We start from the raw sequence: 26805 nt of genomic DNA on the forward strand, positions 1-26805 counted from the left end.
GAAATGGAAATGTCTGTCTTTATGATTGTAAACCATGTTTATTAGATTTCTTAATGTAAGGCTGGTGATCCCAGCAGCTAAACTAGAATACCAGTTAAGACTTTGCCTCAATACAGAGTTTTCAGAAGTGTGGCTTAAGTAACATTTAAATAAAGAAAGTTAGATCTTTTAACTGTTAATATTTACTAGCTTTTTTTTTGCTGCAACTGGAGCGTTAGCATTAATGTCATGCTTTATTTATTTATTTTAGCCGAGTCGAGTTAAAAAGGCTGTGTGAAATATTTACTCGCATGTTTGCTGATCCTCACAGCAAGGTAAGATCGCAGAGGCTTGGCTCGCTCTCTTACATTACCATGTGTGTACATTTGACATGGTTCCAAGATGAATGTTCTGTATTTCTACCCCTGCCATCTGCTGGGGCAAACTGGCATTTATAAATCTCCTTGATTTTTATCTGTTTTACAGTGAAGGGATATGTCTCAGTCTCCCTTATATTGCTAGAAGCTAGTTATTCTGTGCTTCCCGAGAAGCAACCTAATGCCTTTCAGATGTTGTCTCCTGAAGCGAGAGGTTCAGGTTTATCTGTACTTCTCTAGGGAGCATCTTGGTGATGCACAGCAGAGTGAGGTCCATGAAGGGTAATGAGCCATAGTTCAGCATCCTGGTCACTGGGGTTTGTGTATTCTGTATACCTGGGAGCAATATGGAGTCTCACCAAGATACTGTTCTCATAAATAAATAAAGCCTTTAATATAGCTACCTTGCCTCCTTTATAATACTGACCTTTGAAGCTAAAAGCTGTGGCATGAATTTACAGATCAGAGGCAGACTGGGGAATGGGGAGGTTGGGCCCACAGGCATGTCCAGACCCAGTGGTCTTCTGTCAACAGGTAAGTGGGAGCAGGGAGCTGGGAAATAGGAGTTTCATGCCCTTTCCTGAGGAAACCAGTAATGGCTGAGTAAAAACATCTGCTGTTGGGTTAAATACAGTTTGAGAAAGAATAAGTTGTATAAATATTTGTGCTTCAGACCACTTGGTAAACGAGTTTTAATAAGCGATTGTAAGGTGGAAGTCCCCTGGGCAGGCACAGTTGCTTGTCACAGGTCTTGCTTGCAGTGTGCATTTCTGGCCATAATTTTAGTCTGGACCAGGTATCCCACGGGCCTCGTCGTGTGTGGCAGTTCCTACCTGTAAGGTCTTAATGTTTTGCCTCTCAGAGGTTCAGCATGTGTTATGGAAAGGGTGAAAGTGTAGCTATTTGTTTGCAAAATATTTCCGATTTCTGAGTAAGGCGAGGGTTTATTGCACACTGGAGTCAGGTATTTCCTCTGTGGCAGCAGTGATCTGTCATCTGCACTGCTCTGGCAGGATTATTGCTACCAGCTCATTAGTTGTGGTGTTACACATATGTAAACTTTGTTATGTATAAACATATATAAACACATTACTTTCATGAGTGAGGAGACTGCATCTAATCCAAAGCATATAATGTTTTAAGTAACTCTGAGGAGGAATTGTGTTTTAAGAAAATGTAAACTTTCAATGAATGCATCTTTTATCCGTTGACAAGCTGCATCTGAACAACCAGTCTTGATCACTGTGTGTGCTAATGAGTGGTTTGTTTTGTTGCATGGCCTGCTTTGCCGTGGAATTCACAACAGAGAGTAAGTGTATTCTACCCCCTTCCTTCATTTGTTTCATGTGGTATTTTAATACGACACATTCTAGAAGTGTCTTGTCTGATTTTTTTTTTCTAGAGGAATGTAGTCACTAAAATTCATTCATTAAACTGTCTATAACGAAATCATCCTAAGACTCAGATTGTAAACCCCTCCCCTTTGATTATTTTTATTTAAAGCATGGTATTCCTTTTTGTGACAGTTGTTTTGTTTATAGGTCTTCAGCATGTTTCTGGAAACCCTGGTTGATTTCATCATAATTCACAAAGATGACCTGCAGGATTGGCTTTTTGTTCTCCTGACACAGTTGCTAAAGAAAATGGGAGCAGATTTGCTGGGGTCTGTGCAGGCAAAAGTTCAAAAAGCTCTGGATGTCACCAGGTAAAGTACTCGGCTGGCAGGTGGTGTGCAGATTTTTACAGAATTACAGGGAGGCATCTGATGAACATTTTGGAAAGCCAATAATGTCATATATTTTGAGGACTCAATCTTGATGAATACCAGAATAAAGTAGAACGAAGTTATGTCACAATATTTCAAGCATTGAATTAAAAAGGCCCGTCTCTTTTCTAAATAGGTAACTTGAAAGCGTAACACTTAAAATGTGTAACTGATTAATTAATTTGTTTTTTTGGTGTGCATATGCTTTGATATAAATTTTCTTTTTGATTATATATTTGCAGTATTTGGAGTATGAGTGATGCTTTACCACAAAGTTCAGAGCATCTTTCATATGTTCGAACAGCAGATAACAGTAATGTCAGGATAAGACCTTGAATGCTATTGCAATGTGCGCAGTGGTTCTGTAGTCCATGTCCTTTCCTAAGGATGTCCAGCACAGAACACTGTTACAATAAAGTCCAGCTCCTCCTGGAAATAGGAAAATTAAGAAAGAAGTAGTAACAATCCAGGAGAAAACAGGATGGATGGAGGGTAAAAGAGGAGAAAAATCAAAACTGGGTGTGAACTGTGAGGAAGGGATGAACCAGTCTGCTACTAGACATAAGGGAACAAAGCACAGCATGAAATGAAGAAGGAAGGGACAGGTGTGCCAAAAGCTGGATAAATGTACAGGGAGCAAATAGAGTAATGGTGTATAAAGGTATTGATTTAGCAGGTTTTGGTAGTATTAAATCAATAATCAGATAATCCTTAGACTTGGAGTTTCTCTGTTTGATGATAAAGATGAAGAAACACATGATACATGCTGAAATCTGTTGTGTAAGCTTTAATGTATTGAGTTAATTTAGTCCTGAAAATTTAAGTTGTATTAAATTTTTGCCTTTATTTTCTTTGGACAGGGATTCTTTTCCATTTGATCAACAATTTAACATTTTGATGAGGTTTATAGTAGATCAGACCCAAACACCAAACCTGAAGGTCAGTATCAAAAGCCTTTTCATTTAAGCATCAACATGGTTGTCTTAGCTTGCCATGTCAGGCATACTGTAAAGCATAGAACTCATTGCAAGATAACTAATTGTAAGTATCTGCATGACGTAGAATGTTATTGGCAACTTTGATTAATACTCTTGTTCTCTGTTTTAATAAACCTAAATATCTTTGAAATAGGACACTATGATTCATCACAAGTCAGTAAGAGTTGGGCTTTAGGCACACGGGAATGTATTAGAATGAAGTTTAGACATGGAAAATTCCTCTTCACCCTGGTCTTGATGGGAAGGAAGCCTGGCTGTGCAGGACAGAAGGGACCATACCCAGTCTGAACTGCTGGGAAGTTGGGACCCCAGGCACACCTTAAGTGCTTGTTGCACAGATCAGGCATAGCATGTGTAGGGTTTGGACACAAAACCATCAGAACTTTCTGTTACTGAATCCTCCCAAGGGAATACTGTTGTGCAGACTGTTTTCAGGAGGTTGCTCTTGCAAGGCTATAGGAACACTAGATTGTGGAAGTCATGCACATTTGTCTTCCAGAGACAGGAGTATACAGGATGACAAATTACTTGAGTGTTCTTTCTTCAGTCTCCCAAATTTTGAATCTTTTGAGACTCCACCAGCAGGCATTTGATTTGAAACCAGAAGCTGTGTTTTGGCATCTGGAACAATAACCACTGGTGGCAACAAGAAGGTGGAGTACTGATTTGCTTATGCAAATGCACAAGCAGGCATACGTATTTCAAGCCGGTTCTGATATACCAGTCATGCTACACAAAATTTGTCCTGGGTAGAAAGTTGCTCTTGATTTTTGAAACATGACATAGAGCTGTGTCACAGGGATTTTTTTTTTTCCCCCCCAATGTGATGCAGGTCTTGTCAATCTGTAGTGGTATGTGTTTATTATGGGATAGGTCCATCTTTGCCAGCTCATGAGATTAACAAATCCCTTTTAACTTCTCAGGTGAAAGTTGCTATACTGAAGTATATTGAGTCCTTGGCAAGACAGATGGATCCAACAGACTTTGTGAACTCCAGTGAGACAAGACTTGCTGTATCTAGAATTATAACTTGGACAAAAGAACCAAAGAGCTCGGATGTGAGAAAGGTAAACTCAGATGATGAAGCATTTGCAGTAATTACTGTTCTTCAAAAAACAAACAAACAAAACCAAAACAAAAAAAAAAGCCCAAAAAATGAAAACACAAACGAACCAATATGGGTCATAAAGGTAATGAAAAATTCAGTGGTTAGATTCTAATTTAAAAAAAACGGATTTTACATATCTTACTGTCCAAACTGAATTGCCAAATTTCACCTTTCCAAAGCATGTCTTCATATATTTCTTTTTCCTAATAGGTACTTAGCTGTGTGACTTTTAACTACTATTACCATGCAAAAAGAGATCATAGTTTGAAAGTGTGCTTTCTCTTGAGCAATCTGGAAATATCTCTAGGCTTTTGTTTATTTAAGTGAAGTCTTTGTGCTTTGTAGATTCAAATAAAATCTAGCACAACTTCTGTGGTATAATATTGTTAAAAGAAAGTAAACAAATCAGTAAACTGCCAGGGCTCTCAACTCTTTTCTTTTAAGAGCTGTGTGTTTATCTCAACCTGGAAAAAACTGACACATTTAGGTCAGCCCTGGGTAATACAGTTACCTTGTTCTTTATCTTGCTGTAGATGCAAGTGTCAGGCAAGCTAAAATGGGCAGATAGTGATACTCATCTCTCCCAAGAGAAAAGTGAGACTTAGTTTTATGTACCTGGCATCTGTAATGCAGTTTAAAATTACCTTCTTTTCCCAGCCCAGATGTAGAAATAGATTCCAGTAGGAGTTAAAGGCTTTGAGATATACTTGGATTTAAAAAAAAAATAATCATCCAACTTTAAGCATTTCAGAATGTAAAAATTGTATGAGATTTCTACGCCCTACATGAGCTTAAAATGTTGAACACATACTAGAATAACTATTTTATAACTTTGGAAATATGAAAATTGTTTTTGTTATTAGTGATTATTTGATTCTGATGAAAGAAAGATCACTGGGTATCAGAGGTGATGCAACTGCAGCATTATCTGATAGCTGACACAAGGCTTCAAAGAAGATTTTTGGGTGCATGCTGTTTGCTTTCTGGCATGCAGCTGATTGGGTCTAGAGAGAAATGTCTCATCCTCTTTTCTGAAGACTTTCTCTAGGGATTATTCACACTGGTGTGTCTGAAATTTGTTTCTGCAAGATAGTCTGCCTCAGAGAAAAAAGGTGACTTAAGTTCTGGACTGAGATCTGGAACATGCATTTCCATTTTGATGCTTCCCTGTATAAAGTCAGAAAGAATTAAACAGGCAAAGAAGCTGCATCTCTGTTACAGTTCAAATAATCCTCGAGTGGTTTACTCTGCTGGTGGTCTGTGAGAGGGAGTTGTAAGTAATTTAAGTAGAAATATATATCAAAAAGCGAAATCTCTGCATATTGCTCAGCAGAAGAAACATTCCACCATTAGGGGTCATCATTGCTGCATGCAGAATTGAGTGAAGAGTATCTGTAGCAGCTGAAAAAGTTGGCTGTGAAGCTGTGGGATGTGGGGAGCAGGTGTTCAGTGTGGTGTCCTTCCTTCTTTCTATTTCAAGACTTGCAGAGCAAGTCTTTGAGCAAAACTTTGAGCAAACTCCACCCGAGCAAGTGCCGTGGGAGCTGAGGAGAGATTACTTGAATCTAAATTTATTTTTATTAAACCTGCATGTGACTTGAATTTGACTCTGTTGCCTGTAGCTTTCAAATAAATTATTAAACAGTTAAGCTAACTTAGGCTACTAAAAATGAATGCCCAGGTGATCTTTATTTCATCATACCGTTGCTGTACTATGATTTTATTAAGAACATGGTACAAACCACGGGCTTTAGAAGAAACACTGCAGCAAAGGATTTATAAGCAATCATTGGCCATTATCTCAGTCAGGACTGTAGTTAACAGACTATTAAATTCGTTATGCAGTAACGAACTGGATTATCAAGGGCCAACTCAGGTGAAATGTTCTGAAGAACATAATTAAAAAAATTTTCTTCTTTTTTGGAGACTATAACCTGGGGAAAAAGTATCTTTTTTTATATCAAGATGGTTTTCTTTAAAGATCAGAAGATTCTGCCCTCAGGGAAGGTATTACAGTGGCCTTCAAGATCTGAGGTTTTCTAAGTGCAGACCAGACTGTGCATTGTAAACCTTGTCACAACCTAAAAATGGAGGCAGCAGTTGAGGTTACAGGGGAGAGGGGGAAGAACCAATTCAGTCTTCAAATGGTCAAAGTACTGCATGAGGCCTGTTAAGAGTGTAAAATATGGTAATTTTTCAATAGAATCTGGATTTGAGACCACCAGTGCAATCAACTCAGCTCATGCAAGCTGACAAGAGCAAATTTTATTTTTGGTACTGAGGAGTCTTGGCTGCCATAGTCTGGTCCACGTACTCTTCCACGGCAATGCTGGTGCTCAGCCGCTCACAGAGCGGAGGCAGGGACTCTGTCCCCAGGAAATGCAGTCCTGCAGCCAGTGTGGTTGTCACCTAGATGTGAGTTGGTGAATGCAACCTTAATGCAAGTAGCATCTGTGTGTGTGATGGCCATGCTGTTCTGGCTGGATTTTACCTTTGAGCAGATGCAGGTAAAACAAGCTTGCTCGTGCTGGTGGTAAAATATATAAATGACCTCTGTCAGGGGGGAAAGCATGTGGCTGCTGTGTGCACATGGCAATTAGCCTTTTCAAGAAGTGGGTTATATTTTCAGTCAATAGTGGGATTATCCTTTTATTAGTGATCATCTGTCCATTACTGCTGTTCACTATATGTATGATGGTCATGGAGGTCCCAGCCCTCTAGTGTTAAGGCACTGGAGAAAAATAGAACAAAAAGTGGCATTTAGTCCAAAGACCTTTTTCAAACTGAATGATACAACTTTATTAATAAACTTTGCGTATGTTTATGATGACTGAGTACATCTAATAAGCACATTTCACCTGACACCTAACTTGAACTAGAGATCATGTTTTATAGCTAGTAAAATCAGAAAGACATTTACTCAAAGGAAATGCTGTTGTGCATAAAACAGCTTGTGTTCTTGTATGGAATGATATCTGTAGCTAAACATAAGGTCTGTTATCGCAAGAAAAACATGATGTACTTTAAGGAGCATACAGTTGATATCACAGAGTATTATTGACAAAATGTCGTGATTCCCCCTCAGGGCAGAAACCATTTAAGCTGCTCATAGCAGCCATGAACTACGTACGGTCAAAATTATTGTCAAGCTTTGTGTTTAAAATAAGGTGATCCGCAGTGTGTTACAGGTAAATGTCACATTTTAAAGGTCGTTAATACTTAACGGGTGTTTACCCTGCATTCAAGTTAGGATTTACTTCCTACAAGCAGTAGTAGAAGAAAGGTGAGAGACACTTGTCCTCTGCGCTGAACAGAAGCCATTGGGTAGGAACAGGTCACACAGAATTGCATGGAGACTTGGATGGGATGTGGTTCCAGTGCAAGTGGATAATTTCTGCACAATCAGCTGTCTCATCACTTTTTTTCCTCAAGAGGAATTTATCGATAGGCAGGGCACAGATCAGGATTTCAGATAACTGAGCTCTAATTTTGATTGTACTAGCATCTAACCTTGTGTGATGCACTTGACTTTCCTCTGCCATGGTTTATTCTTCTCTGTAGCAGGGCGTCAATTCTGATTTTTCTCTGGAAAATTTATAAGATTTGATTAAATAATTTTACAAAAGCTGGTTAATTACCACACTGAAAAGTAACACAAAATGGCAATGCAGATACCATGATTGCTGGTCTGAGAACTTGAGTCAGTAACTTCACCAGGTTATTAATATTGCCAGCAAATTTATTGTGCAATCCTTACGTAGGTAAAGTGCTTATTGAATTTGGATGACAGGCTTGGGCTCTGCATGGGAAAATACTTTGATCTTGGAAAAGAGCCATCGCTTTGAGAATGGAAATTAAAATGAGGCTTCTGATTTGACTCAGACCAGAGCCTGAAGCAGCTTCATGTCCAAGGCTCGGGTGAATGGAAGCTTTTATTAAACATGAGTGCTCAGCATTCAAGGGGCTGGAGTTGTCTGTGAGGGCACACAGGATCTTAGCTTGTACAGGCTGAAGGGGAATGATGCCTTCTGAGGTGAAGGGCCAGTGATATTGCTTACTGTCTTGTTAATCAGCCAAGCTCTGTTTATAATTATTTAATGATAAATAACAAGATCTGTATTGCCTGATTGTCATTTGGACTAGTAATCTCAGGGAAGAAGACATTTTTCCTTTGTGCCAGATATCTTGACTGGCTTCTCTGTTGATGAAACATTCCTGTGGTTGTTTTACTTTACAAGCCTGAATGTGTTTTTATATGTTATGGACAGCCTCGTGTCACGTGTACATCGTGTTCTGCCTTCCACTTATGTAACTAGGAAAACTTTTTCTTTCAACTGTCCCTCTCATTACTGAGTTTGGCCAAGTTGCTCTTGAGTACAGACAGTGGATGAGTCTTGGTAAGAAACTAGAACCATTGCAATGAATCAAAAAGCCCAGGAGAATTCTAGTGTTACTGTGATTTGCATGAAGATGATGTCTCCCTCAGACTACCAAGGGGTAGGGCCCTCCTTGGATTGGCACCACTGGGTGGCAGGTGTAGTCTAGAGGTGTCCAAAGATAACAAACAAGTGATACATAGTGCAACTGCTTACCTCTTGATGACCAAGGCTCAGTGTGTTCCCAGCTAATGATCCTGGAGCAGAGAGTCCTGAAATTGCAATCCCAGAAAAGAGACCAAGAGTTGACTGAGAGAGAGACAACCCTGAGAGCGAGAACTTCCAGACAGATCCTCATCTATATACTGGGCATGATGTGGAATATACCATTGGCCAATTTGGGCCTTAGTACTAAACTTAAGGTCGAATCCTAGGCCTGCAATTATGGGCTATGCTCCCTCTTAGCTTCTCTTGCACCTGGAGGCGCTGCCAAAGCATGAAGGTGAAAAGTCCTTGACTGTCCTGGCAGCAGCTGTAAACATCAGTATGTTATCAGCTGCCTTCTCAGCACAAATCCAAAACACAGCCGCACACTAGCTACTCTGAAGAAAGTTAACTATGTCCCAGCCGAAACCAGGACAACAAGGAAGATTTTAGAGAGAAAGCTGCAGGTCAGCGAATTCTTGATATGCTTAAACAGGCAGTGAAGATCTGTGTACTTCTTCAGCTAGTAGTCCTAGATTTCATTTCTTGATAGTCTGAATTTGATAAAGAAATCATGTCTATCAATAAAGCCCAGAGCAAGTTTGGATAAAATATTGCTGTGATGTCTGTAGGAGGACCAGTGACAAGACAAGAAAGCAGCACTGCTGAGGAAATTAAATTGGGTTCCTTTGTAACGTGATGGCATGAGCTCTCTGAAATCCCTCCTGGAGCTTTAACTTTCCATCTAGCATCAGGCTGACTTGAGCAACTCTGAGACAGAAGCTTCACTGTAAAAGTACTCCCAAAGACTTAGGGAGCTGAAATGGCATCGTTCATCTTTACTGATGTTGGGCAACAGAGACTGTTGGTCGTGGCCTGTTACAGTAGCAGTGTGTGATGGGGGGCCAACTCATGCACACCTGCTCACCCAGTGCCCCCCACCCGAAGATGGGGGAGAGAATTAAAGGGGCAAAGGGAAAAAACAACTCGTGGGTTGAGATAAGAACAATTTAATAACTAAACTACAATAATATTGAAAATAATACTGTATACAGATATACAAATGAGTGATACACAGTGATACTGCCCCCCCACCCGATGACCAAGGCTCAGCCTGTTCCCAGCTAATGATCCCGGAGCAGGGAGAGTCCTGAAACCGCACTCATGGAACGGAGATAACAGTCTGAGCGTCCCAGACCCAGAGCTGACCTGGATGGGGGGGAAGGCCTTGGGAGAGCGACCACCTGGAGCCAGATGACCCAGAGCCAGAGAGATCTGGAACCAAAAGGGACGATCTTCCGGAGGGTCCTCACGTATATACTGGGCATGACGTGTATGTTATGAAATAGATTATTGGCCACTTTGGGTCTCAATCCTGAACCTAAGAATCAAATCCTGGGCTAGTAACTGGGGCTGTGCTCCCTCCCAGCTTCTCCTGTTTGCAGACAGCCAGGGAAGCTGAAGGACCTTGGCAGCCGCGTAAACATCACTTTTTATCAGCTTTCTTCTGAGCACAAATCCAGAACACAGCCTCTTGCTAGCTATTATGAAGAAAGTTAACTCTGTCTTAGCTTAACCCAGGACACGGTGGTAAAGAGGATGTTTGCAGAAGTGCTTTTGAATAGCAAATTGTTTTAATATTCCCCAGTTGCAAGCCCGTGTCTTTCTGGGTCAGAGGTTTCTCTAGCACTCTTGCAATATTCCTGCACCAGATTTGTGTGTCTCATGGATTCTGTGAAGAGCCAAGTTAACAGAGAACCAGGCCTTAGGATTTCATTTCAGTCTTAAATAGGGCTGTGTCTGTACTGCTGAGGGTCAGCCTTTTAGCCAAAAGATATTCCTAAAGAAGCCAAAATCAGCCTAAATGCACAGAGAAACTCCTTTCAAGTGTTTAAACATAGTGTTAGGAAAAATAGTGTAATACATCAAAAATGGCACTTGGTGGACTTCAGTGCTTACTTGATTTAATGCTATTATGACGAAAAGGATCTCTGTGTCCTAGCTGTGTTTCCAAAATAGTAGCTGCTGTTTTCTGTTTGTTTTGAATTTGATGCTAGAGAGCTATGAGAGCCCAAATGTTTTTACTGTACACAGTGTAAGGAAGATGGCTTTTCCCAACATTAGTGGACAGAAAATCATCATGTGCTTGTTGGAAACTTAGTGCTGGGGTAGACTTCCTTAAAATTAATCTCTTCACTTTGTACAGCCTTCTAGTATCCTTTGAATTGAAAGCAGTTTGTAATAGAAGCACATTTTCTCAATTTGCTTGAAACAGTCAGAGCTAGGACATGATAATACGAGATAAGAAGAAATTGCTTCACAAAATATCTAACTCATGTTTATGGGTCTATGCATAATATGTTTATGTACATGCCATTTATTTAAATAAACACATACCTACATAGGTACAGGTGATGTATCTATTTTGAAAATTGAGATTAGAGGCGATACTTACATCATGAATTGTAGAGCCATCCAATGAATAGACCACAGGCTGTTTTTTCTGCACTGTGATGGATGTCTGCCATGCTTATTCTAGCATTTCAAAACTCTGTGCGGATTAAAATGCATGTTTTCAGTACAAACCATCTCACTTCAGTAGCTTTTCTTCTTTCTTAGCTTATATGTGGAAGCTTCCCCCTCAGAATTCAGACTTGCATCATACCAGGTTTATAATGAAAGATTCTCAGTTGTTAGTGAAATGTAACCTTTATTTCTAGTCCTGAAACCTGGTTTTGCAACAAATGCAGTTTTGTGAGGAGCAAAGTTGCTCAGACTGGCCTTCATCAGCTTGACTTCTGGGGTAACATCTGTCTCTCTAGAAACAATCAACATTTTTGACACGATCTTTGCTGTGCCCAGGTCACAAAAGAACAGCATGGGTAAGGAGTAGCTATTATCTATTACAGAACAGTAATCTGAATATGTGATGATTCAGCGCTGCATAGTTTTCCTGGTACTTATTTGAGATGCCTTTGACAGATGTAATGCAACCATCCATGACTTTTAAAAACCTTTTATGATATAGTGTATGCTGTACAACATACAATAGCAATGTGGATTTAATCTGTGCGCAAATTCTGTATTTAAATCTGTTAAACAATTTTTTCCTTTTCAGGATGTGGATGTAAACAGCATATTCTAGTAGAAGCCTTTTGGGAAAACTGTATATGTGCTTAAGCTGACATGCTTAGATGATGATGAAGCCATTGTGCTTCACATTACCATATCAGTAATGTGGGTGTCCATACTCATCTGATTCTAGACCTGAAAAAGGAGCAAGCAGGAGGTTTGGTTTGATAGAGTTTGTTAGCTTAGTGCGAGCTTAATTGTCTACTGGAAAAGTACACTTAACACTTGTTTAGAGCCTGCAAACAGCTGCAGTAGATGTGAATTAACTCATTTAACATCAGGTACGCTCATAGAAGAATCAAAGCGTTGCCCTGTTCCCATGTGTCCTAATACAAGCTGCCTAGTGTGTCCCTGCTGCCTCTTGATCTCAGTGGATCTGTATTTGATTATATTTGTCAAAAGTGAGTAGATGTTAGAGTGGATCTTCCCCAGACCAAGCACATGATAAAAGGTATTTGTAGACAGTGTTGGTCTATCAGACATGCCCAGACTGTAGTCAGGAGTTTGCAAGTTCCTAACTGCTTCTTCTTCTGAACTTAGAGATGTCTGCGATGATAGGTGCGGACAGATGCAAGCAGCTGTTCCCCTGCTCCTGGCAGGCCAGATGTGAGTGCCACCTCAGTGCAGCATTGCCTAGGCTCTGCACCTCAGCAGAGGTTTTCAAGTGGTTCTAGAGGCCATTGGGAGGTTGCCAAAGCAAAGCCTTGTAGGAGAACTAAGAGATGATCCGAAAGCCTGAGAGTTGTGGCTGAATTTAATTTTGAGACAGTGCTGCCCTCTGCTGAAAGGAATGCTCTGCTGGTTAAATCAATTTTTAAGGCTTTTTGTTACTTGAAATTAAGCAAGCAATTGAATAAACCTTCTGCAAGAAGATAGCATGTGTACTGTTTAGATGATGTAGTTGAAATCTATGCGTTGTCTAAGTAATATCAACTTTTTGTTTGTCAAACCCAGACCATGCATAGTTGGGTGGGTGAGGATTTGCCAGCTAGGACAACTACAGCTTCCTCAGGGCCCGGTGAAGGAAACTTGGAAGAGAAATGTAAACAGGTAGACTAAAAGCCTTGTGCACTAATCACACTAATCGTGTTTGCAGTCTCAACTCAACTGTCTAGTTGTGTTAAGAGAACTTGACTGGGAGCCTGAAAAAAGTGTGTCTGTCTGTGAAGTAATTTTTGGCTTTAGTGTGCTTTTCTGTTAACTCTTGTTGTAGTCCCTCATAAGCAATGATGGTATGAGGTCCTCTTCTTTTATGGGGCTGCCAGTGTCATGAGCCCATCACCAACAGAAGTTTGAGTAGCTTGAAAGCTGCTTTCCTATAGTTCAGACAACCATCTTGATCTATTGGACCAGTGACAGCAGCAGTCATAAGGCAGGTGCTTGTATTAAGCTTAGGTACCTGTCCACATTTCCTCTCTAAAAATAAATGGATTTTTCCAGTTGGCCTTGACCTTTTTGCTTAATGAACCCAAACCATTTCAAAGAGACTTACAATTCAGCCAAGTTGCAGAGGTTACTGATTTTGATAAATCTGACCAACACCCACTGTCTAGTGAAAACAAAAAAGATGATAAAGCATTTGTGTCCCTTTAGCAGCTAACACCGTTGGGCAGCATGAATTGGATTGACCGAAGGGTGAAACTTCGGGAGCTGCTATTGACTTGTGGAACCTGATCCCTCACTGCATTGTTATAAGGAAAATAATGAAATTACATAAGTGATCATTTGCAAGTGATTCAAGAACCTGATGTGGAGCCAGACCCCCCCTCACTAGCATATTCAGTCTTTGAAGTCACTGGAGTTTCTCCAGATCAAGCCAGCAGAGAACTGCTTCATTAAGATTAGATAATCTGTGAGGTCTACGTTATATGTCACTGAAAGGAGATGGATTAGTGTTCCACACTAATGGCACAGGGACACAAAGGCAAGGGAAAGTTAAGATATTACTCCTCCTTCAAACTATATATCATCAAGCATGAGTGTCGCATGGAGAATGTTTGTACATTGTGTACAGAAATAAGTTTTTATTGCTTGCTTTGAATTTATCTACTTGAGTAATCTAATGAAGCAAGGGCCAAGATTTTCAGAAATGACCAATGACTCTGAGATTATGAAAATGTCCTCTGGTTTGTCACAAGCTGAATATCAACAGATTTAAAAGTATTAGAAACATTATCTGTAAAAGATGTCCTTTGACTAGATACATGTGTGCTGGATAAATTAAATTTAGAGGATTATCAAGTGTATGCAGATCTAACTATTATTAGAAAAGTGTAGAAATGCTGCTCCTGGTGCTCTTCATTACTGAAGTAAAATTAACTGTATTAGAAGTAGGGGGTATTGCAAGAGTAAAACTTGGAGCATGTTATAAATATGATTTCAATGGACCTTCCAGCTTTTGAGGTCAGTGGTAACAGTGTTCTTGACTTTATGGTAGCAGGGACCAAGAGCTTTGTCTGTTAAATCTTAAATAGGAAATCATGGCTGAGCTTTCAAAGAATGGCTTTTGCCTGAAATAAGCCTAGAAGTGCAGCTGAATGGCTGAGGACTATTTAAAAAGAACGCAGCTAAGGTTAACCCCGTGTAGCTCTAGTGGTGCTTTTGAGCTTTACTGGAGCACCACTCCCAGGCTGTAGTGGTACTTGGCTTTATTTCAAAAAGCGTATACTATAGGTCTGCTTTCTTTCAGGCCACATAAGATTGTAGGCATTGTGAGTGACTGCTCAGTGCTCCATTCAAAGCCTGATGACCTATTTGCAGGCAACAGCAAAGCTACTGAAGAGCACTGTGTACACAGAATACTGGCAAACACTCCTGTAAACAAGATGTGTTTTGTGCAAAGAGAGAGGGGGGATGCAGTCCTGCTTTCATTAAAGACAAAACAACAAAATGGAAGTGACTTCTGGGAGCTGCAACTTCCTTCAGATACTTCAGATACACTCTAGTGCAATGTCTGTGCTATCAGTGTTTGTGTGTCTGGGTTAAAGTGTACCAATTAGATAACTCTGCTTCAAAGTGAAGCCACAGGGTCACAAAGTCCCTGGAGGAGCTTCGGTGAAGATTTTGTTCAGGTCTATGAGATGCATCTTAAACCCCTCTAGTACATAAGAAAGGTACTTCCAGAGTGTGTGTGCTCTTGCGTGTGTTTTGCTCTATTTACTTAAGTGGTCTCCAAGGATGGCCTTATTTCTAACCCATCAATGGGAGATGTGTGGGACAAAGGTATATGAAATTCTTCCCCACATCATTGTACCTTGGGCAGCTCCTGACTTACCAGTTGATATCTCCAGATATTCTAATCTCTGAGCAATCTCTCAACCTGGAAACCGTGTTGATCAATTTTCCTTTTTTTTTTTTTTTTTTTTATCATCTCAATGAATGAGATCTGCTTGTTCTGACACAGAAGATCTGCATGTCCACTTCCTAACCACCCGGGATGTGCATGCCATTCACAAACGGGAGTGAGCTTTGGCATGACTTGTCACTTTGCATTCATCTCAACATGCTGGTTGTTTTTCTGAGATTTCTTGTTTGCAGTAATATTTTTATTACAGAAAATACTATGCTGGTGAAAACTTAAAAGTTCTTGGATCAAAATGGACAGAAATACACGTCCTTGTTGGATACCAGGCAGGCTTCATGGCAGAGTTGCCCAAAACTTCAGGTCAGAGGAGGGTAGAGTATGGAGTTAAGAAAGGCACGGGGAAAAATATCTCCTCGCTTCTTTCATCCTTAGATCTTTAATGTGAAGTGAGTAATGACATACTGTGTTTATGTTCAAGTCAGAGATTTGGCAGGAGGTAACATAATCCATCTGGAATGAAGAGTCTGAAGACCTGTTGTTTGCTGCAGTCCTTGGAAACCCATTGAGTGTTGTGTGCCTCAGTTTTTTCGCTGGTCGTATGAAAAGAATGTTACTTACCAAACTTTCATGGATGGAAATTGTGTTTATTTGTAAAGCTGTGTTACTGCAAATTGGGGCTGATGAGCAGAAGGAACAGTATAGCTTGAATTGAAGTTTGCACACTGAAACATTCATTCCCTTCCACTATGAAAGGATTTTTTTGTACCCAAGTTTGTTATCTGCTAAAGGATTCCACTTCAGAGGGAACTGTAGATATCCTTAATTATTGCAACTTTACAAACACATTACTAAGAACTCCTCCTTTGAATTTGAGAACAATGAATGTACAGTTATTGCCACAGCAGTGAATTATAATTTTTTACCCACTTTAAAGTTCTTTTACGTTTTTAGGAAGTTCTAGAAAGTTTCCGAAAGGGGCAAACACAAGTGTCTGCTCCTCCTAAGTCTGTATGTGTGCTGTCCCAAAATAAGAGCATGTGTAGCTTTGCTTCTTACTTTGTGAGCCTAAGCCACTGCTTTGTATCCAGATATGTGTTTGGAAGGTTGGTGTATCAATGGCTACACCCCCATAGGAGAAGGTGGTGCTGCACACCACCAGAGGTCCTTCATCATTGCTTCATTTTTGTTGTTCTTTTAATCAGTTTTTATATTTTTGTATGTTTTCAAGGCAAAGGCAGGGGAAAAAAATTATTAGTGCAGTCCACACAAGGTTTTTGCTGCTGGTGAATTCTAGTTAGGAACATGTGACGTTAATTACTCTTGCAGACCTGCACTATGTGATTTATTCTGCTTCCATTCCCATTTGATTCCATTGTTTTAGTTCAGCAGAATATACAGTGGTGTATGTTTGCTAGTGGAATTAGGGGGGATCCTGTTCTGGCAGATAGGGCAAACCCCGTCCAGTGAAATTAATGGTAAATTTCTTGTTTGTTTCAGTGGTACCCTGGTTTCACTTATTAAATTTAGGGAATCTGGTGAGGTTTAGCCTGTCCACGGATGAGAGAGAGGTGGCTCTCATCATCCCAGTGAGGTTTAGCCTGTCCACGGATGAGAGAGAGGTGGCTCTCATCATCCCAGTAGATCTTCCATGTGAGATGGAGTCTTCTGTTGCTGAAACAGCCTCAGTGGTGAGACTTGCAAGGAGAGGTGGGAAAACAGAAGCAGGGATTGACTGATTAAATGAACTTGTCAGATCCTTAGGAAGAGGAGAGGTTGGGTGGGAAGAGAACTAGTCCCGTTTGCACTTAAAATAGAAAGCATGGGAATGACAAATCACAGTCCTAGATTCTTCATACTTATCTGAGCTTTTGGTTTTATTTGTTTCCTGTAAATTTTTGCAGTAACATGTTTGATGGAAATATGTGCTGGACAGGAAGATTGTAAGATTTTCTCACTAGCTGTGAATAGCTGTACGCTTCACATCTGAGAAGTTAATGATGATATAAATGCAAAAGTACATTATAAGCTCTAAGAACTAAAAAGTTAACTGTAGCAGTTAGCAATTCCGTATGATGTATCACAAGGAATGTATCAAAAACTTGTCTAGTGTGTGAGTTGTCCTTTTGAATGAAGCACATATCGTGTACTGTAAGGATCTTTACCAACAAACAGAACGCGTACTCTTCTCAAAGAATAAAAACTGATGGTCTTTTCCTTGTTCTTCTTTTCAGGCAGCACAAATAGTCCTGATTTCTCTCTTTGAATTGAACACTCCGGAGTTTACCATGTTACTTGGTGCCTTGCCAAAAACATTCCAGGATGGTGCTACCAAGCTCCTGCACAACCACCTCAAGAACTCCAGTAACACCAGTGTGGTGAGTGGCCCCTGTCGTTGCAAACAGAAGAGCTCGCAAGACAGCAGACCATTGATAAGCTGTTGCAGATGTTCAGTAGCATGAATTATCTGTAACTGTTGTCTTGAAGCAATATGGCAGCAGAGGCTTCTGTTTGATGTTGCTTTTATAGGGACCATTAAAACAAAAACCAGTTATTTTTAATATAGTCACAACCAGTACAGATTAAAAAAGAACTGTTACTGAGAAGAGCATGAAAGTTGGTGGGGTTTGTTCTTTCAAGTTGGTGGTGCTTTTGAAAATCTTGCCAGTAATGACCTTTTGTCTAAAACACAGATCCTGATACCACAGATTTTCTGGGCTTACCACTACGATTGAAATCAGTTTAGTAACAGATATATTGTCTACTAAGAGGCTTGCAGGATCTTTGACGTGACCTACAAGGTCTCCTCAGTCTACTCCTATTACCTTAGCTTTCGGTTTTACCTGAAGGTCTTACATATTTTTATTTCTCTGAAGCAGTATGTTGTTAGAGGATTTGTGTGCTTCTAAACTTTTTTCCCCCAGAGCAGCAACTATTAGGGTATTTTTTGTCTTTTTAATGTGGAAATCTTGTGAAACTTGTTGGAATTTGAGCCCTCCTGTATTTGCACTTCCACAGGGACAAGTAGACCTTTGTGTAAGCTAGAACTGCAGCATTAGGCTTCCAGGCAAATGGACTGGATTCTCTAGTACCTTCAACTTGGTGTGAAGACAGTCAGAATTGGGAGCAATTTCTACTCATTTTGCTGTGGTATAAATGACTGTGCAGGCCAGTGGAAAAATGATAAGTTAGATTGCTTACTTATGCTCATAACAAGCACAGTCAGAATGTTTTAGACAATGTGGAAAATAGCTGCATAATTAAATTGCTAAATTGCTAGAGTAATGGTCTGCATACTTTGGAGCCTGTCAAATCCTGTCTGAGAAGCTGGGTAGCCTGGTGGATTGGTAAACCATTTCTCTGTCAGTATTTGCAGGCCATATGTGTTGCGCAGTTAAAATTGCAGGTACTGTGGATTGTAGAAAAGTGCACGTGTGCTTTCTTTATCCTCAGAGCAGTACCTTAAAGAACATATTAATGACTACATGAGCCATGGCTCCAGATTTTTAGGTCAAGAGCCAGAACCAAACCTGCATTAAGCTTGTCTCGCGCAAACAAAGGCAATATTTGGACCTGTATTTTTGTGTACTTCTGCCTGTACATTGCAACACATTGCTAATCTCTGTCTTCTTGCTTCTGTGCCAGGGTTCCCCCAGCAATACCCTTGGTCGGACTCCTTCCCGGCACTCCAGCAGCAGAACCAGCCCCTTAACTTCACCTACCAACTGTTCCCATGGTGGACTGTCTCCAAGGTAATGCGGCAGGCTAATTAAACCGCTTGCAAAATATTAAGAGTGTATACATTTGCAGAATGACTCACTTTGAAAGCAAAAACAAGACCAGAAGTTTACAGTAGATTGCTCCAAACAAATGGGTTTGAACATGATAATACATGGTTGGTGATTGACTTCAGTGTTCCAGTCCTCGTGTTATCTGTGTAATCTTAATGTCTTTCCTTATAATAATAATTTTCTTTCATAACTAGGCCTTCTCCAGAATCACATCTGTGGGTTCAATAAAGGTAATATTAAGTGGTCGCATTAGAAATGAGGTCTTGTTGAGGTTGCAGATATCACAAAGTATATGATGACTTTCAGGTCAAGGGTTTCATATGGTGTCTGTTTTTCAGGTCTGCCCTAAATCAGTAATTTGCCTGACTGTAGTATAGTGTTTGTGCTGCTGAGAGAAGTACTGAATCTCCTGTTTCCCTCTTAGCTTTGTGAGGGTGCAGTACAAGCAGAGGTGGTGACTGTGTTTCAATGTTGAGTACCTCTCAAGTCACTCTCCTGGCTGCTCAGCAGAATAGTGGCCTGATTCTTTGAGCAGCAGGTCTTTTGCAACCAGGCGTTGTGCTGAAGCTGCAGTTGCTACTGTAGAATATATTGGTCCGCTCCAAAACTTTTATTGAGCAAACATGGACTCTTGGGTAGTGGGAATGTACATGTTTCACACTATAAAAGCTTAGAACAGAGGAGATAGGAATTTAAGCAGTGTGCTGTGGGACCATAGAAATGCTGGAGGGAAGTATTAGGTTGTTACCTGGGCAAGCTTTGATTCATGCTGGGAAAGCTTAAAAGCTGCTGCTCTTGTCTGCCTGCTGTCTGCATGGGAGGTCACTTCCCTTTGTCATGGAAGAGACAGAAGGAAATGTGTTGAGTGAGGACTACAGTTCGTAGTCCAGTGTAGTTAATTTATACCGAAATCTGTTGATCAGCCCTGTTGTGACTTGCTAAATCCTGTCTGGAGTGATACTTAGACATGTGAGTTCACATGTGTTGGGAAAAACACAGGCTTTTTGAGTAGCTATACTAATTCCAGCAGCATAGGAAGAGCACATGGGGTTTTCTGAGAAAATTTTGGATACCTAAATATGTCTTTGTGACTGCTAAATCTGCTGTAATCCAAAACTAGACTGAGAGGTTGCAAGCCAAGGTCGAGTTGCCTATTATTTTTTCCAACAAAGGTTTCATTAAGAAATTAAGTGATAGAGTTTCAGTGGAATGGTTCCAGCTATGTTGTTTCCTTTTTGACTAGTTCGAGCATTGTTGCCCTGCTGATTTCTGTCATGGGAAATTATAAACTGAGATATGTCTCCCTGTGGTTATCTTGTGGCTTTGCTGGCCCGTTTTGCATGTGGCACTTATTTTATAAATCCATGACCTTTTACCGTGCTTTTTGAGTTTTGCCATTGGGACACAACTGTGTTTTGCCACTTCACTTGCTACTTTTCATTTTGACATTGCATTCTTCTCAGCTCTTGATGTCAGGATGCACATATCAAAATACCGATTAAAGCATTCAGCATGCACTTAATACTTTGTTACTGTTGTTTTCTAGCATTTTGGGTTTAGGAACTGGAGGCTTTTTCCCCTGTGTGATATGTTCTCAAGGAATAGTTAGAGAGGACATGTAATTCTGTAGCATTCTGCCATTAAGTTGTTGAGACCAAAACTGCCACTGATGCAGTGGGCCAGGAATTTCCTGTAGGAAACAATCATTCTTTCAAATTTCTGTGAAGTTCTTGGAAATGTTGATCCAAAAATTTAGGTGTCTTTTCAAGAAGTGTGTCCTGCATCCTTGCTGGATTTAGTTATACAAGAGTGATGTGTAAAAGTTACTCTTCAATGAGAAGTGAAGGTGGAAGCTGCTGTAAAAGCCCTCTAAAATATTAAAGGGAGAAGTTGTACCTTGTTTGGTGAGTGACCTCTGAGCAGTAACAGTAGCTGCAGATTTTAAGCATTTGTAGAAAATGTGGTGGCAAGTACTATATAAATCAGTGGCAATAGCTTATGATACTCTGCTGGACTGCATTGTTCTTGAAAATATCATGTGTAACACAGTTTGAGCATGGTCCTGACTTACAGAACACGGGAAAATTTAGCTCTGAAGAGTCCATGTGGTTGTCCTTTTGGAAAAAAGGCATTGGAAGATGTGCTAACAGATTATGGAAGTAGGGTACACTGCAGTATTGCAGTTGTTGGTATAGATGCTTCTGCGTCATGTTTCCATTACAAATGCTTGTTGTTTGCTATTCGTCAGTGTTGTAAAATGTCACTTTTCTCTCTACAAACTTGGAGAATGAGCATACCCGAGTCATTCTGGTAGCAGTGTAAAAGGATAAAGATTCCCACAGTTTCTTTGTGCAGCCCTCTGAAACTAGGCTTGGCTTTGAATTTTTATGGGACCCATTGCCAAAGGGTTGTACTGAGGTTGTGTATGACCATTGCTTCCTGGGTTGCTCCATGTGTGGGCCCTGCTTGCCTGGTCCATGCCTGTGTCTTGAGCGGGCAGCCCGAGTTCAGTCAGTTGAAGGATGATCTCCAGTTCTTAATGCCACCTTTGGTTTTGAAGATTATACTTTCCTTGGAATTTTTTCTTGATGCACAGATTGGAGGAGTCATATATAGAGGTGTATATGTCTTTGGGGCTGGGATATGTGTTGAAAGGCTAGTTTGAGTCCTGTAGGAATACAAAAATGCTGCTAAGCGTAGCTGCTCTCACGTATTACTTACGGTTTGTCAACAATATCCTCAATAGTCATCAGCAGGGCTTCATTGCTATGGAATGAAGGTCCCGTTACTTCTCCCATGTTATGGCCATCATAGCTGAATTCCAGATGACTGTTTTCTGTTTTTTTTTTCCCTTTTGTGTGTGTGTATTTTGTGTGTGCATGTATCTAAATGCTCTGGATAGATTTTGAATGTTCAGGTTGAACTGGACTTTGCTGATGTGAATAGCTAATTTACCTATCCAGATCATAACATCTGCTTAAGTATCCACTGATGTTAGTGTTTTCAGAAGGGTAATGTTCTTTCTCAGGGCCTTGGCAGAGTCCCTCCTTCTCCTACTTTCATTTGCTCCATCCAGTTCTGCTTCATGATCACTAGGACATATCCACTGCATCTGTGAGTTACTTCTGCATTTGTACCTGCTTTTTTTTAGCTTCACAGTTTTATCTTTTGTCTCTGAGTTATGGAGGAAAGAGGTGTTTTCTGAAGAAGAAAAGCAGGGGAGGGCACTTGGGAAGACTGAAAATAATAGAAAACCCAGACTTCTGACTGAGAGGAAAGAATGTTTCTTGGGCAATACTCAGATAAATGGCTTGAGTTTGTGTTGGACACAGAAAATATCTTTTGAGATTTAGTAAATGATGTAGTACAACAAAAAGGAAAATACTAATTTGTTAAGTCCTCTAGTATAAGAATACCATTCTGAATGACAAATGAACTTCTGTAAACTTATGTTACATTCAAGTTGTGAATTTTCGTCTAGAATTCTAGGAATATTTGAAGGAATATCGAATGACTAGGTTTGCCCTACTGCTTCTGCCTTTATTAGTAGCCCAGAAACCTGTGCCTAGTTCCAATTATTTAAAAAAATAAATTTAGTTCTTAAAAGATCTCTAGACAAAGTGCATAAAAATAAAAAGCTAACAATTTTATTTGGCTATGTAAGCTTATGTGCAGGTTTTTCCACTGACAATAGAAAATACCATTAAAAATAAAATCTGACGTGTTCATTAAGCAAGGCAGGGCATGGAAAAATAATTCAAATAAGCCACCCACCTTATACAATCAGGACAAGCCTGCATTGTTTGGTGGCCTGTTTGCATGTAGGTGAGACCCGAGCTGTAAGACTTCTGGTCAGCAGTCTGGGTGTCTGGTGTATTTCTGTAATAGTTGCACATAACCAGCAATCAAAACCCATAGCTGTTAACAAGTGAATTTCTCGAAACCACTCTTCAGAGGAGTTTTCAACTGGCTTTGCTGCTATTTGCACTGGAGCAATTCTTGACTGGTTTGCCGCTTCTGATCTTGCAATATCTTTCACTTGTGTATACACAAATGCGACTTTCCAAGGCAATGTACCTAATAGAAACAAAGCAGTGTCCTGAATACTCCACTAGCTCAAGCATCTGTATTCTCATTTAGAAGATGATTTTGAAAATCTGTGTACCATAAAGGGAACAGGACAAAAGCAAAGGTTAGACAAACTGGCACAGGGATGGATGCCTCAACTCAAAGCCACAGGATCAAGCAGTAACCAGAAGGGGCTTGTGGAAGTTTGATGAGAGGCCTGAATTGACTTAGAGGTTGGTTTCATCCAGGTTTGTCTGCTGAGACCTGGGCCAAGCCCCCAATTTGCATGATATATTTACACTCCAGACTGACTTTTGCTTGCTGCGTATTTGAGATCAGTTTGATTCTGGTTTGATTCTTCTGAAATAAGATCAGATCTTAAGCCCTGCAAAGGTTTGCTGATGGTGTAGGGCCCGATTGCAGGTTCTTATAGAGGCATTAGGAGACAAATTTGGCAAGCTACCTTGGATGTCTGATAAAATCAAATCCAACTTTCCTTTCTTCCAGGGAAATCCTGTTGCTTGCAAATACCCGCTTAGAGTTTGAATACAGATGTGTGGGAAGGGGTTGTTCACTTAGAGAATTTTAAGTGTTGTTTCTAGAGACTATATCCATTTGTAAAATTTACTGGTTAGTACAAGCAGGGACTATTTTTGTGTGAACCATGCCATTTTGTTAGGAATAAAAATGGAGATTAATAATAAAGGGCAGAACAATGACTTATGGGGCTTAATGGAGTATTCTCATTTAATTTTGTTTCTATTAATTTTTTTCCTCTCTCTCCAAGGCAGCATGACAGCACTAAGCCACTCAGATTATAGTTTCTTTTTTTTTTTTCTCCCTCTCCTTTCTCTGTTTTCTCTCTTTTGTTTCTCCTCTGATCACGGCAGTCGGCTCTGGGGTTGGAGTGCAGATGGGCTGTCGAAGCACCCCCCTCCCCTTTCTCAGCCTAACTCCATCCCCACTGCTCCTTCCCACAAGACTTTCAGACGCTCTTACTCTCCCAGGTAACAAGCTACCTGTTAAACCAACTTGTCTGAGGTGTCACAGTATTATTTACCTTTCACACTGTGGGATTTGTTCAAATGTGGGAGATGATTTGCAGAAGCTTTGGCTGAAAAAGGAAAAGAGATTATGATAACTTTCAGAGAGCAGGGGTAGCGGGCAGCCACTTATTTGCTGCTTGGGGAAGGTGCAGCTTGCAGGTGGGGGGGGAAAAATGGCTTTTTCCAGATTCTCCTTCCCTGCCAGGTTCCTGAATGGGTGTGCGTTTCACAGTTGGTTTCCACCGCAGAACACAGTTGCTGAGCACTTTTGACAGGCACGGGTTGAGTTATGACAGCACGAGCAAGATCTTTCAATTTAGCTACACCATGCAAGCGGCACATGAGTGTTTCCAAACAGGCACATACAGCTCAGTAGTGATTTCACATCTGGGGTAGTGAATAACCATAGGACAATAAGGATGATTTTACCAGCTGCTTGCACAGTGTGATTGTGGAACATCTTGGCAATTTGTAGTATTGAAATTAAAATTGTCTGTGCCACAGGATTTAGAGGTTATTGTCGGCTAATTTTGACATCTCTTCTTCCTCCTGTGCCCTCATATTTTGTTCTAATCTGCATACACATCTTTTCTCAGTGTACTGGACTAAAACCATGTACTGGTTTTAATCAAAAAAACCTTCTGAATACCAGTTTAATTTGTCAGACATTTGTTTAAATTCCTTGGATTTTTTTAAAGTTTATACCCTCACAACAGGCTTTCTGTAGATGTGGTTTCTCCTGATGTGAATATACCTTCTAGCTGAGGAAGGACTATATATAGTCTTTCTTTGAAGCAAGAAGTTACTAATGAAAAACTATTGAAAGAAAAGCAAACAAATTGTTCTTTGAGGGCTTAAAATCTGGGAATTTGATGTCTGAGAGAGAAAGGAGAATCACATAGTCCATACCTCTCTGCATTCTTGCAGAATTAAAAATTTAAATCAATGTTCTGATTCTTCTAGGACACTAAGGTATCTGTGGAAGAGATGCATGTTGGAGTTAAGCTAGTTGAGAATTTTTTTTTTCCTTTTTTCTTTAGCTGACACCAAGGTGTGGAATAGTTTGACATACGTTCCAGCCCAGAGCCTGAAAGTGCAAGGAAATGGGTTACTGTGTACTGCTTGAGGATGCTAAACTGTTGATTATTATTAGTTTGGATTGGAAACTGAATTAATAGTTACGGAAGTAAAATGTATTTCATGACAGACTGGAAAACAGCCAAATTTTATCTTGATAAACTTGTAGAGAGCTGCATTGTTCTAGTGCAGCAGAGGATGGAAAATAATGTTGTGACATCCCTAAACGCTGCTCATCTCTACTCACTTCTTATTCATCCTGTGACTTTCCTCTAGTTTTCTGCATGGGTCATAGTTTTTTTTTTTTCCTTTTGTACCTTTTTTTTCCTGAAAGGTGGGTGTAGTTCCAATTTATTTTATTTCCTCCATCATGTTGTCTGTGAAGTATTCCAGCACACATACTATCAATAGATGTGTGTGTTCACATGTAGAGTTTTCGTTCATGTAGAACACAGCCATAATGTGATCTCCTACAGAGGTTTATTCTTGACATATGATATCACTGGATTCTTTAGATTTTTATTAAAATGTGGTTTTGTGCTTTGAAAAATGTGTAAGATTGGTGGCTCTTTGAGAAATCACTGTAGTCCTTTAGCATTGCAAAGTCTGTACTTTTATCTATTCTTTAGTAGTAATGTAGGGCAAAAATAATCCCTGAGGAAAGAAGCGATGATTTTAGCAGAAGATCTAGTGTTAGTATATTGGTGATTATTTTTCGGTTTTTGCCATGGATTTCATTGTGTGACCTTTGGTAAGTCATGTCATCTCTTGGTGTGGGTACAGTCACGTATATACCTTCTCGAATGGCAGTTTCAATGCTCACTTAAATATTGTATGAGGAATCCCTTAAGTTCTATGAATTAATTTTCAGCTCAAGCACATTTAATGTTTTTGAGATCATATGAAACAAAGGTTGTCCTATCCCCGCCTGATAGTTACAAGGAATCTAAAATCTGCCTTCACTTTTGTCTGGAAAGCCATCACGTTGCATTAGTGTTACTCAGCTGTCTGAAAAGCCCTAAATACTTGGACATCTATAGGTTTATAAATGGCTTTTATTTCCTGGTCTTGGTCTGTTAAAGTTTAAGTGGTCTCTTTCTTCGTGGCCTGACAGACACTGTTTAAAGTTGGGGCGTTGTTCTTTGGTTTCTTTGCCAGAATACATGGTACTGATGCTTGTGTGATCGTAGAGTGAGTGCGTTGCTTGGGAGCCAGGGATTATGGCTATTTTCAGTGTGTTAATCTTAAAGGAATTGGGCAACACCGATTTTATCCTCTGTCTGTAGTTCTAGGAGAAAAAGTAGTGTTCTAGATATTTAACCTTCTGCTTCTAGATCTATTGAAAATAATAGCTGTGTACCCAGGATTGAGAAGGGATTTTTGTGTTTTGTTTTTTTTTCCCCCTGTCCTACCTCACAGGGATTCTTTCTTTACTGGAAAAGGAACGCAGCTCTTTTTCAGCCATCCTCCTCCAAGCCCATCCTGTCATCCTTCCCCAACTGTTAAAAAATAGTAATTCACCCCTGTAGGGAGCCACTTCTTGCCATTTGTTGACAAAAAACTTGATGTACATGTTTCAGATT

At 40.1% G+C, this 26805-nt stretch overlaps 1 protein-coding gene across 1 annotated transcript in view; it reads left to right on the forward strand.

Annotated features, from left to right (window-relative positions):
- The window catches only part of CLASP1 (cytoplasmic linker associated protein 1), a 93542-nt gene that overhangs the window by 45322 nt on the left and 21415 nt on the right, over positions 1-26805 (forward strand). The window contains exons 18-25 of the mRNA XM_010080354.1: positions 251-314; positions 1663-1665; positions 1898-2061; positions 2982-3060; positions 4043-4186; positions 17475-17618; positions 18886-18992; positions 23990-24106. Coding sequence (XP_010078656.1) covers positions 251-314; positions 1663-1665; positions 1898-2061; positions 2982-3060; positions 4043-4186; positions 17475-17618; positions 18886-18992; positions 23990-24106 — 822 coding nt within the window. The remainder of the gene's footprint in view (positions 1-250; positions 315-1662; positions 1666-1897; positions 2062-2981; positions 3061-4042; positions 4187-17474; positions 17619-18885; positions 18993-23989; positions 24107-26805) is intronic.

The sequence above is a fragment of the Pterocles gutturalis genome, unplaced genomic scaffold (assembly GCF_000699245.1).
Source record: "Pterocles gutturalis isolate BGI_N339 unplaced genomic scaffold, ASM69924v1 scaffold10454, whole genome shotgun sequence".
Taxonomy (NCBI): Eukaryota; Metazoa; Chordata; class Aves; order Pterocliformes; family Pteroclidae; genus Pterocles; species Pterocles gutturalis.